The following is a 12783-nucleotide window of genomic DNA, read 5'->3' as shown; positions in this document are numbered from 1 at the left end:
ATTTAAGTACGCGTGCTTTTTATTTTTGCTCTCTTCTACGGAACAGCGGTAATAATATCAACTATGTACTGAATAGAACGGCTGTTCGACAGAACACGGACAGTGAGTGCGGCTGCCGCCCGCCCTCCAAATTTGCAGCGACTGAGTCGAACTAGGTTTGTCGGTGCATGCAAAGCGCTCCGGGTTCACCTTTTTTTGTTTGTTTGGTTTTTTTGTTTGGTTTTTTTGACACATGTTTGTTTTATTCCTGACAGGTAATACATCGTCGCTGAACTGCAGTATAGGAAATCCTCAGATGGGCAGCATCATGAGCAGCACGGGACACGTGTTCCAGCAGCACCCGCTGCATCCGGCACTCCAGAGCATGCGTGGGGTTTCCCCGTACCAGACCCAGGGGCATGCTTATTCAGAAACGCAGTTTGCTGAGAATAACACCTCCAACAGCATGGGCTGTCTGTACCAGGACTACCAGGTGAGGCTGTGAAAAGCTGGTCTAAAATTCGTCTCGCTCTTTAAGCTGCAAACGAACTTAACCTGAACGGTGTTGTTCTTTTGACTCGTCTGTTCCAGGGATGCGTGGCGGACGGCACCCCGATCTCCCGTACGCAGATGAGCTCGCGGCCCGGTGCGACGTCGCTTCCTGCCGAGCCGGGGACGTTCCAGGAAGGTCCGCAAGAGCTCCAGGGGCAGAACGAGGTCACGTTGGCAGCAGGCGCTAGAGGACAGGGGTCGGAGCGGTTACTGAGCGTCGGCGCGGAGGCGGCGGACGCCCTGTACCGGACGGCGGCGGACACGGCCGGTAAAGGCCTGCAAGCGGGTATCGGCACGACGTCGGTGGGCAGTAGCGGAACGCGGGGCAGCCCTGTGCCTGCGCTGAGAGCCATGACCGCCTTCACCGCCTCCATCGGAGAGCCGCACGGTTTGCCGAATGCCGTCAACGCGGTCGTCCGTGGGCCGCGCGGGCACGAAGGTGCAGACGCGCTGGTCCAGCCCTGCGCTCGGCCTCTGCCCTCGACTCGAAACAACCGTGTGCGCAGGACCTCGGAGCAGGGCAAGCGCACGCCCGACAGCACAGAAGCGCACGACTACTTCCGCTCGCCCGGGCAGCAGTGGGAAGAGCCCGGTCACGCCCATTGGAGGGGAGAAGAGTTTCTGGAATGTTCGGCGCAGGTGCGCAGCAGCCCGTGCAGCGACGGTGGGGAGAGAGCGCCGGGCGGCGCGGACGCGACCCCGCAGCGCCACGAGTCGTCCGATCCGGCGGGCGACGGAAACCCCGGAAACTTCCGGTACAACCAGCTTCCCCTCCACGTCAATTTCAAAGAGCGGCTGGAGCAGACGGTGGAGCGTTGCGCTCACGTGAACGGCGGCCCGCCTCTGTGCGTGCGAGGCAGCTACAGCGATCCGCTTACAGGCGACGACCAGTCCCCCGGCTCCTCGACCAGCTTGGAGGGACCGCTGCTGAAGGACTACGCCCACTTCAACGGGCACTTTAACGGGCACTGCGCACCCAGCCCCTCGGACACCAAGAGCCTGAGCAGCGAGGAGGAGCTTCGCCACCCGGATTCGCCCTCGGCCGAACTTCTGCACTACCGGCCGAGAGGCTTCAACGTCGGCGAACTCGTCTGGCCGATTAAGGGTTTCCCTCCCTGGCCTAACAAACTAGTAGGGGACGAGCACGGCCGCAATCCCGGCGCGCAGCTGTCCGACCAGGCCAAGGTGAGGCAGAAGCAGATCTGGTGGCTCGATGCTTTCCTTACTTGTTAGAGATGTTATTATCTGAAAGCCAACAATGGCGTTTTAATTGAAAAACTTGCAGATTTTTTTTTTCCTGTGACGTAGCACGTACGCTCTTTATGCTCTGTTTGGGTTTAAATTGTTGTCAGAGTTCACCTTTTAAAACAAAGCACGCAAACTGTGTTAACATAAGCGTATGCATTTGGAAACGTTGTCGTTCGGGAGGAGGCCTGCGCGTTCCCCTCCCGTGTTTTCTCCAACGATCGGGAGTCGACGCCGACTTGGTCTCGTTCTAGGAGAAAACGATGATTAAAAACGTTATTAATGTCACCTAGGTGGAGCCTGAGAAGTTGAAAACACTAACGCAGGACCTGGAGGCGCTGAACAGAGCTGCCAAGAGGAGTAGAAAGTAAGTAATTCTCATCTCTGTGTGTGTGTGTTCATTTCTGTGATAACGTCAAATTATAACTCGGGGGACGTGGGCAGACTTTAGAAGTTAACAGCAGAACTTGACCATTATATTTGAAATCCTTTAGATACGTTTTTCTTGTATTAAATGCCATTGTAACTGCGCAAGTGATAACGGTGCCCACCCCCCACGACATCAGAGCGGCGCACGACGGCTGTCGCGCTCGTCTCGCGGGAATAAGGGAAACGCGACACGCACCGCAAACGTTTCAGTCGGCTCCGAGCCTTGACGCCGGGCGTTGCCCGATTTGCCCGACCGAGTCGCTCAGGCGGAAACGTTTTAGCGAGTTGAGCCCGTTCGGGCGCATCTACGGTCGGCTTCTTTAAGCGCAAAAATGATTTTCGAGCGAGTACGTGACAAGACGCGTTAACCAGCGTCCTCGCCTCCCCCGTGATCGCCGTTTTTTGTTTGTTTGTTTGTTTTGCTTCTCAATTTGTAACAGTGATTCGGATTGGCTCGTTTCAGACGCGCGTGCACATTTGTGCTTTTCGTCACAGAAGAACAAGACAAGCGAAGGCGTCTGTAGCTGTCGTCCGAAGAAAACTACAGCTAAAAAAGCTCCGCTACCGGACTACTCGGACGATCTCAGTCGGAGGATAGGTATACGCGGAAATTAGAGTTTACTAGCGGTTCCGATCCGTCCAAAATTCCTCAAAACGACCGGCGCGACGGTGCAGAGTTGTGGCCTAGCGTTAGCTACGTGTTGGAATGTACCTTCTTTTTCAAACAAAATGTCTTGCTCTAGACTTTCAAACAACGTTCTAAGATTTAATTTTAATCTTATCTAACGGTGGACGGTGCGATAATTACGAACGCGAACAGAATCGGCACGTTCCGGTTGTAGCTGGTGTCGTACAGTAACTATAATCGCCCCGTAATTATAAAAGCTAGTGGTGAGTACGTTCGATGAATGGAAAGACGTGCTTTTGCGTCTCAAATAGTAAACCAAACCCTCTGCAGTAAATATATATCGTTTACGTAGTGAATAATCCCATAGATAAATCTATCTTACCCCGTCTATCATTAGACGTTGGCCCATCATGCGTGTGAAGATGAGGACGGGTCGTTTAATTTCCTCCTAAACGCAACGGCAGACTGAACGATAAGATGGTACTGCGCTACAGACTCCGGTTTTATAACGTTTTTAGTTTTATAACGCATCTTTGCGATATCGCTAGTCGTTGCTGGGCAAAACAAAGTGTGTTTTGTGTCCTAAACGCTATATAAAAAGACGCGTGACGTACTAGTACCGTACATAAGTCTTTACGTATATTGGTTTACGTTTCGTGTCTTGTTCTGTTGCGGAAATAAAAGTTTTTAAAAATAAATGGTTTTTGGGAAAAAAAAAGTTTTTTGTCTAAATAACTCAATTATACCCTGAGAAAGCACATCGGTATTGCCTTGAACCGTGATGGCCGAAATACCGCAAAATTTTAGGGCAAAAGGAAATTCGGGGGGGGGGGGGGGGGGGACATTTTTTGAGGCCGTTTAGGTGTCGAGTTAACGTCGAGACCCGGGCTCGCAAACGACGGACTCGTCCGATATAGCGGCAAGTAAGAATACGTACGCGTCATTTTTCAAAAGACCAGCAAACGTTACGATGTCCTCGACACCGCCAGGCCTAGAAACGTATCCGATCTCGTCGCGGTTCGCTTCATCGACGCGAGAGGTAAACGTCGAACGGCCGATAGCGACGCGTGAGCCGAAGTCGGGAGTCGTGTCTCTGGTGCTGAAATTTTGTTCCCGGTCACGCGTCGTGCCATCCGCCGGCGAGGAGAGGAACCGCAGCCGGCGGCCCTGCCGGTTCCGCTTCCTCCGCGGCCGGGAAGAGCTATACGTCATCTTTCGTCTCAGCGTTTTCTTTTCTTCTCTGTCTCCTTTTTCAGAGCTGGGAAATTGAATAATCATTTGGAAGCTGCTATCCAGGAAGCCATGAGTGAGCTGGACAAGATGTCAGGCACTGTGAGTAAATCAGATTCTCTGACTTGAACGTGTTATCGATTACGGAGCCATTCGAGACGCACCGCTCTGACTCGTGATGGTTGCGTGGTAATTACTCGTGTCGGTACGAGCGTCACGATTTAACGCTGTAAATTATGACGAGTCTGCAGGAACTCCTCCTGCTCCCGTAAATCATATCGGCTCTTTGACTTTTCTGTAAAGAAGTGTTTGTCGCTCTAAAGTTTTAGAATCGACACAAAAAGTAACTATAGCGTACGAGAGAGTAAAATCCACAGTTTCTGAATTGTTTTTTGTTTTTTTCCCCCCCTCGCATCACCAGTGTTCGAGTTGAGCAGGGCTGAAGGTAGTGTTTCGAACTGATAGTCAGATCTGCCAAAGTAACGGTCAGAATTAGCCATCGGGTTCCATCGCTCCGTCTTCACCCCGACCACAGACGAAGAACCAATCTCCTACCTGGTCGCTCGGTAGCCGTGAGAGAAACCGCTCGTCGGAGCGCGGTTTTTAAAAAGTCCGATCTCTCGTTTTATTCACAGTGAAAGAAAGGAGAATTGGCAGAGTAGCTCCACGACAATTCAAATCGTCGCTTTACATACTCTGTATACTTTGTAGAAAGGAGACCCTGACCGGTAAATCGGAGCGCCGGTATTATCGACCCGTACGAACTAACTTCGGACGAGTCCGCGTCATCGTTTTATAACGGCCGATGAACGACAACTAAAGAAACGGGCAGACACAAGACGGATCCTTCGACCGCGTTACGAGTGTCATCGTCGCGTAGTTTGTCCACCGTCAGTAACGCGTGTTCGGAATGCCACAAATGGCAACAATCGGCTGACTGACACAGAGTGGCCTGTATTTAATTATATCACGTAGACACGAGCGTTTTACTGGGAGACACGAATGTACCACGAAAAAAAGCCATTATTATTATTATTATACGCACACGTTCCTTTTGGTTGTTCGACGCGTCTTTCAAAATTCTCTCAAAATCTTCCGTATTTAACGAAGCAAACCTGGCGGCCATGTTTGTTTACAAATTGTCACAGTCGCTCGCTGGCACGGAAGTTTTACGTCTCCGACGTGTGACATCGTGTTGTCTCGACAACCATGCGATATCGTAAACTGGATTCGACGCTCGTTCTGCGTTGGGTAGAGCGACGTAATACTCGTAGGAACGAACGAACCCCGTCAGAAGGGAATAGAACAGGTTTTTATTCCCTGGAAAAAGTGGCCCGTATGTATAACGACTCCCAGCGTTTTCCCACCGACGAGACGCACGTTGTCAAAATGGCGAACCGGTCCAAAATTAAAATGCTTTTGATTAACATGCAGGGTTTTTTTTTTGTTTGTTTGTTTTTTGGTGGACGTGTCCATATGATATCAGGAACATTACACAGCGGTGCAAAGATACGAAGTTTATGTTCTCGTGTTGAAAATATATCACTTGCTCGCTCGTGAAGTATACGTTTACCACTCGAAGACAAAGTTTGTATTTTCACGCAGCCGTGTAATATCTTTGATGTACCATACTTTTGTTTAAAGTACCGTTTATGATGACAAAAGTTTTTTGTTTGTTTTTTTAAACTGTATAATTTCCTGTCGTTGGTGAGGACTCTTGAAAATTTAAAATAAATGTTATGGGAAAATCTTTGTGTTTCTGGGAAAAAAAAAGAATATCAGCAGATACATCAGTATTGGATTTTTAAATCCCCAAATATCTAACTCTGTACCGGTCCTATAAAGCCTATTTCGGGCGTGCTCTAGTAGAAAGGCGACTGAGCCGTATTTTTGCCAAATTAGTCCGTTTGGCCCCAATAGAGATTGCTCTCGTGTCACCTCGGGCGCATCGAAAAGCCGGAACAACCGTTTCTGCAACGTTTGTTCCTGGTTGCAAGATAGCGATGAGAAAATGGCACGTGTTCTGACGCTCAAAAATTACGACGCTAAAGGGTCATCGAACCTCTCGCCTCCGAGTAAATGTTAAATGAGAGGGCAGTGACGTTCTTGTGAAACGAGCTGCTCCGAGTCCGCTTGGAACATCTGTGCTTTTTTAAAAACGATCAGTTCATACTAGGGATGTTAACCGATGACCGTTTGACCGGTGGTTGACCGAATCGACGTCAACTGGTTAATTTTTTTTTGGTTGTCGGTTAAAAAAAAAAAATCATTTTGAAGCTGCTGATTTTGGAGCGGAGAACCTGGAATTGTGTGTTGTAAATGCTTGGGGCATGCCATGCGGTGTAAGGACGACAGCTGACAAATCAGAAACACCCATTCAGTCATGTCCCGCCCTCCCGCCCCAGTTGAAGACAGCTGACAAATCAGAAACACCCATTCAGTCATCTCCCGCCCCAGTTGAAGACAGCTGCCACTCGGCGAGAAAAAAGTGTAGAGACAGGCTTTTTAGCTTACAAATTACTATTCTGTTTTTTTTTTTTATTATTAGAAGGCACATGGAGTTTAGTCCTGCCTTGGCCAGTGCATTCTGAAAGTATGTTTCGGTCTGTAGCCAACAATGCATGTTACTGCAGATCATATCTCTCCACACAAACTAAAGGCGCAGATGCCGACTTTTTCACGGCTGAATCGTGCAGATCCGTTTTTTTTTGGGGGGGGGCGTTGGAGTGTCTGAATAATTTCATCAGAGTAAATTCTGTATTAAAATTACTAAATAAGCAAATGCCGTTGAAATTATTCAGATACTCCAACGCCCGCCCCCCCCCCCCCCCCCCCCCCCCCCCAAAAAAAAACCGATCTGCACGATTCAGCCGTGAAAAAGGCGGCATCCGCCAAAAGGCGCGCCGTTTGCATCCCTGTTAAACTCATAGGTTAACCGACTTTAACCGGCTAATGAGGCCCGGTGGTCGGTCAAGATTTTTTTTAGTTTTCGCCATCCCTAGTTCATACGTGTCTCAGGGATGGTTAAAAAAATATATCAAGTCAAGCTTGCTCTCTAGATGAGATTTAATGCAGATCAAAGACGAGGCTGTTTTGTATTGGAAAAAGTCCAAAAATTGACATTTGTCTGTCTGTTTAGATTGAGATATCAGTGTGTATTTGCAAGGAATTGTTTTTTCCCCCCATCTCCTCATATTCCGTCCCGAAGGACAAATTTCCCATCTGCGCCTTGTCCTCCGTGTTTGCTCCTCAACCCGGACTTCTAACCTGATTGGTCAGGAAATTAAAAAAAAAAAAGTCACAAGTGAGTGTAATAGCGATGACTGACTGACAGGTTTTTGTTCAATTTTTTTTTTCTTTGTTTTGCAGGTTCATCCAATGTCCTCAAGAGATCGCGAACGGCAGATGAAACTGCCCAAACCCAAAAGGAGGAAGATCTCCAGATAACAGAGAGAGAGAGAAGTGACCAGAACAGAATCCAGCCTCACAGAATCTAAACACACACTCGTGTTCTTTGTCTCTCTCTCTCTCTCTCTCTCTCTCTTTCTCTCTCTCTCTCTGTGTGTTTAACTCAGACCTGGTGCTATGTCCTAGCAGATGACTCATCAAGGCCCCGCCCTCACAAAGTGACTGACAGGTGCTGGATAAAGCCAATCAGAAATGGTGGCGATTTGACTACAACTCACTGAAGAACTATTTTTTTCTAGAATACAAAGAAAATATGGAAAAAGGAAAAAAAAAAAAGTACTGCATTTAAGAGAATAGACAGTCCAAATATTTCTGATACATTTTCAATGTGTATATAGACAATACAGAAATTTCATGGAGAAATCTTGGGAAGAAATGTAAATATTGTACGATAATGCCATGTACAAGCAGACAATGCATACTTTATCTTGAGTTGTACAAAAAAAATCAAAGCAGAAAACGTCTACCAACGTGCTGTTTTCTATTCGGGTTCTCGGCCCATATGGCCACGTGTGAATAGGATGAAATAGAGTCAGTCGGATGAGTTTATGTGCTTCTTTTGGAGTGTGTGTGTGTGTGTGTGTGTGTGGCTATAACTGGTGGGAATGGAGATAACCTTAAACAATGTCATACACTCATGAGAGTGTAACAGAATGGCTGTTCACAGCTCTGTGTGTGTGTGTGTAAATGAGTGGACTTCACCAGCTGAACAGGACATGCTCCGTGGAGGACTGACTAAAGTGTTTGGACCCCTTCGATCATTGAACACTACCAGAAGTCGTTTATTTCTTTTATGAGATCGGAAAGGCTGTCGATCAAAAACCAAACAGCCGAGCGTATTGACGAACCTCCGGCTCGATTCGAAATACACGTGTGCAAATGTGACGGTCATCAAGGTCTAGGGGTATTTTTGCAATTTAGGGGCCTTATTTTTTTTTTTATTTTCTTTCTTTTTTTTTGGTTCTAAATTATTTATGTACAGTATTCTGTATTTATTTTAGCTGTTCAATTGTTCTTGGCAATAATGCAACCCTGAGCGAACGCTCTGTAAAGCCTTACATGTGTATGTATAAAGCTTATATCTTTACGTACAGATCACTCTTACTCGAGTTACAGCCTTCGTATTCAGTATTATTCCTCTAACAGATTAACAGATGGCTATATATAAATAAATATATATATCTATCTATATATTTTGCCCCATCCAGTGTCATAGCTTCTTGTATATCGGTGTTTACTGTTTTTCCGTTGCAGCAGCGTGCAGGACAGTTTGATGAACGCGCACCCCACCCACCCTCAGGGAGAGCTGTCATCTGTTCAGATTTCACTTCGACGAGAGGGCCAGGAGTCGATTTTCTTGAAATACAGTGTTAATGTTTGTGTGTGGCGCGACGTGGACGCAAATCGAGATCCGTTAGCACAAAGACACAGCTGACCTCAAATCGGTGTGAAACGTAAAAAGAGCCGGAACACTACAGTCTTATCTGAAACACTAATGGCCGTATTTCTCGTAACTATATAGAACGACCCGACGAGTTCGAATCCCAAAAGCGAGACGGCTCCGTTCGTAACCGAGAGGGCAAAATTGGCCGTACTTTCTGAGCAGAAGGGATGGTCTGTCTGCTGTCGATAAGAAAGAAACGAACCGCGAGCGTCGACGAGATTATGTACGCGGAAGAGGGTAGATGGCGCTTTCTTCCCGTGACGTAGCAGGTGCGGCGGTTTGAAGAGATTTTCGCGTCTTCGAGGGAAGGACGCGTTAGTCTTGGCCTTCCTTTCTTGGTAGCTGTCGCGTGTGGAGGAAGAGCCGGCAAGAAAACGGGGTCGAAATAACGTCGCGGCGTACTTTTCAGACAACGTAAGAACACGTACCTCGTGCGGGAGGTTTTAAAAAAAAAAAAAAAAAGAACCGCGAGAACGTTTTAGATCTTTAACTCGGTCACCTGCGACGCGGAACGGGGACGTATCGATATAGACGAGCGAAACGTTGGAGTATTTTGTGCACGCGTGTCAGAAAAATACAGCCACGCAAAGGGAGCGTTTTTCACGTCTGGAATTTCGACTCCCGACGTTTTCTGCCTTTACGGTTTTTATCTTTCATAGGAAATACACTACTAAGAGTTTTGAGTGCAATATTACTAAATATGGATCTGAAAGCGGCTACGTTTAGAACGTCCCGGACGTTTTCGTCGACTTTCCGCCGACGCGCAAACCGTCAGAGTCCCTGATTTACTTCACCCGAAGTAGCTTTTCCGCGGTGGGTTTCCCAAAAGCCTCTTAACGCTAAGAGCATCTTAACCGGGAAGAGAGTGTTCATTTTGCTGCTCGTTCTACCGTTTAACGACGACCTTCGCGCTACGACGCTTTTGGGAAACTCTGCACCGATCGTTATCCCGTGCTGAAGTCTGCGCCGCGCGTGTCCCGAGGTTCTGGTGAAGTCCACTCCGAGCACAGAACGCAGCTCTGTCCCTTTCGCTCGCAGTGTCTCGAGGTCAAAACCAGTTTTGTGTTCAGAGGCTCGGTGTTGTCCACGGCTTTCTGCTTATCCGTGTTTGCTAACTTTTTTTTTCTTTTTCTGAAATTTATTTCTTTGTCTCTTGGCTTGCTTTTTATCTGACTGGTATGACCAACCTTTACGTCGTCAGTATCGGAGGGAATTCCCAAACCCCCCCCCCGAACCATGGAACGAAGTATATATTTTCTCATTTGATATATACTTTACAGCCATTGACTGTGCAAAGTATGTCGTGCACTTGATTTTATTCATTTCACCTAGCTATGATGCTGAGGTTAGGGATAGTTTGTTGAAGTGCATCATTTCTTATTGCTCTTTTTTTTTTTCTTTTGTTTTTTTGTTTGTTTATTTTTTTAGATTTTTATGGGTTGTCCTGAACAGCAGTTTTGTAAATATTGTGAACATTACAGGTCATACTGTGATGTAACATTGAAATAATGTTGCACCGATGTTTCAATTAAAAACTGATCACTCATACTTGAAATTCTTGCATACGCAAGGTGGTTTGTTTGTTTTTCTCACGCCTACTTAGAGGTTGCCAAATTGGTCAAACCAAACGCTATTTTTATGTCGTCATACTAAACAACTAAATATACCCAACTTGTAGAAGCTTAGGCTAAACAAAATTTGAAAAGCTATAATAATTTTTTTGAATTTGGATATCGGCGAGGCACGGCGCACGTAAAGACGGATATGATCCCGTGACACTTTCCAACCAGCGTGGTTTTTCACGCAGCGATGCTCTCGTGCACTGTTTCCAGTCTTGTTCTAGGCCTTCTTCGCTTTATGTTCAGTATTTAGGCGATTTTTGTTTGAGCAGAGCTTCATAAACTTGATCGCCAGGGAAACACAAAAATTTACGAACTCTTCCGATATTAGGCTCGTTATTTAAAGACGTACGATAACATTGTTATCTGTCGGAGCCGTAAGACTCTCTGAACTTTCTACCAACGGAAGGCACGAACTCTAAATTAACGTCGCGACGATCGGATTTTCGTACCAGACGCTCAGATGACGGATTTTGAGTTGTGCCTGCCGCGTTAAGCTATCGGGCCTCTGTGCGCTGGAAATACGATCCGAAGCGAAATTGGACCAAGGGAAGTTACCGTAAACCTGACACGGAATCGTGCGCGACCCGAAACGGTCCGTTCTCTAGGCGCCGACTACGGACGATCCAGAAACTCGCGTGTCCGTCGGGAGACTATCTCTACCGTAGACCGTCGTTGGCGAATTTCCCAACTTTGTCAGGCGACAAACCGCAAAATGTTGCTAGGAAGGCAGTAACGTGTGGTAAACTAATGCCACCAAGCGAACGTTGCACGAAAACCGCGCTCGCCCATTTTTACGGGAGATGTGAAAAGCGGTAAACGTATCCCGTAGGGGCGCTATCGACGTGACGATTCTTGGATAGTTACTGGATCGACCGGCGAAAACAGTTCAAAACGACGCACGCGTTTCTACACGTTCTGTAAACAGAGCGTCCGGTACAAAAATCCTGTGGCGCGACGCTTTTTCGGGGCTGATTCCACGAGGCCTGAAATCTCAGAGTTCGAGTGACGGTTTGGCCGAGTGGGGAATTTCGCTGTCGGTTTTGGGACGGAGATATTTAACATCAGCGGTTAGCACGGTCGCCTCACAGCGAGAAGGTTCCGGGTTCGAGTCCAGCGGCCGACGGGGGGGTCTTTCCGTGTGGAGTTTGCGCGTTCTCCGCGTGGGTTTCCCCCGCGGTCCAAAGACAGGCTGGTTAGGCTAATCGGTGACTCTAAATTGACCGTAGGTGTGAAAGTGAGCGTGAAGGGTCGTTTGTGTCGACGTGTCGGCCCTGCGGCGACTCGTCCGGGGTGTACCCCGCCAGTAGTCGGCCGGGACGGGCTCCAGCTTGCCGGACATTTAACGGACGGCCGGACATTTAACGTCGACAGGAAAAGTGAAGTAATATCATAGAAAACGTACCTCACTTTCCACTACTATTTAGACTGAAAAAACAGGTAGGTCATTTTGGAGAAGCTTGATTTTGAAAGTATCCAAGTGTAAAATCCCAACCCCTCCCCTCCAGACCAGAGCCACGCCTCCAAAGCACATGCACGCACGGTGCCCGATTACCGCGAGAGAGCCGACAACTGAGCGTCTCCCGTTTTGTCGTTCCCGACCGCCTCCTGTCTCGTTCGCGTGTAAGAAAACGCCTAACTTTGGGTGTTTTCACACTTGGTCCCTTTCAGCCATCTAACCGAACTCAGATCGATGACTCAGCATTTTTTGCGCATATGTGAACACTCCAACCGTACCCAGACCCCTTTAAAGCGAACCGAACTGAGACCACCTCAGGAGGTGGTCTCAGTACGGTTCGCTAAAAATCAACGGTCCGGTTCGCCTAATCTGCGCATTGTGAACAAAAAGCGCACCGGGTTCACTTCGCCTTTTTCACTGTAGTTTAACCTTCTTCGTTTGCCGTAGTTGGTCACGTGACTGTAGCAGGGAAACTCAACTTCCTTTTGGAACTTACCACAGCCGCTTTACAGTTCTCTGAACTTACTGACTGATGAGTCGGCCACAATAATATAACTATATTATTTATATATATATATATATATATATATATATATATATATATATAAATATAAACGTATGTATGTGTATGTATGTGTGTGTATATATATATATATATATATATATATATATATATATAATTTATATATATAATATTTATATATGTTTTTATATATATATGTATGTTTAT

At 47.2% G+C, this 12783-nt stretch overlaps 1 protein-coding gene across 1 annotated transcript in view; it reads left to right on the top strand.

Moving 5' to 3' along the window:
* The window catches only part of mbd6 (methyl-CpG binding domain protein 6), a 73651-nt gene extending 65505 nt beyond the window's left edge, over positions 1–8146 (top strand). The window contains exons 6-10 of the mRNA XM_060918800.1: positions 255–472; positions 571–1716; positions 2070–2143; positions 4090–4165; positions 7433–8146. Coding sequence (XP_060774783.1) covers positions 255–472; positions 571–1716; positions 2070–2143; positions 4090–4165; positions 7433–7510 — 1592 coding nt within the window. The 3' untranslated portion in view covers positions 7511–8146. The remainder of the gene's footprint in view (positions 1–254; positions 473–570; positions 1717–2069; positions 2144–4089; positions 4166–7432) is intronic.
* Positions 8147–12783: the final 4637 nt, after the last annotated feature.

The sequence above is a fragment of the Neoarius graeffei genome, chromosome 4 (assembly GCF_027579695.1).
Source record: "Neoarius graeffei isolate fNeoGra1 chromosome 4, fNeoGra1.pri, whole genome shotgun sequence".
NCBI lineage: Eukaryota > Metazoa > Chordata > Actinopteri > Siluriformes > Ariidae > Neoarius > Neoarius graeffei.
Note: the sequence above shows the minus strand (reverse complement) of the source record. Positions and strands in the feature narration are given on the sequence as shown.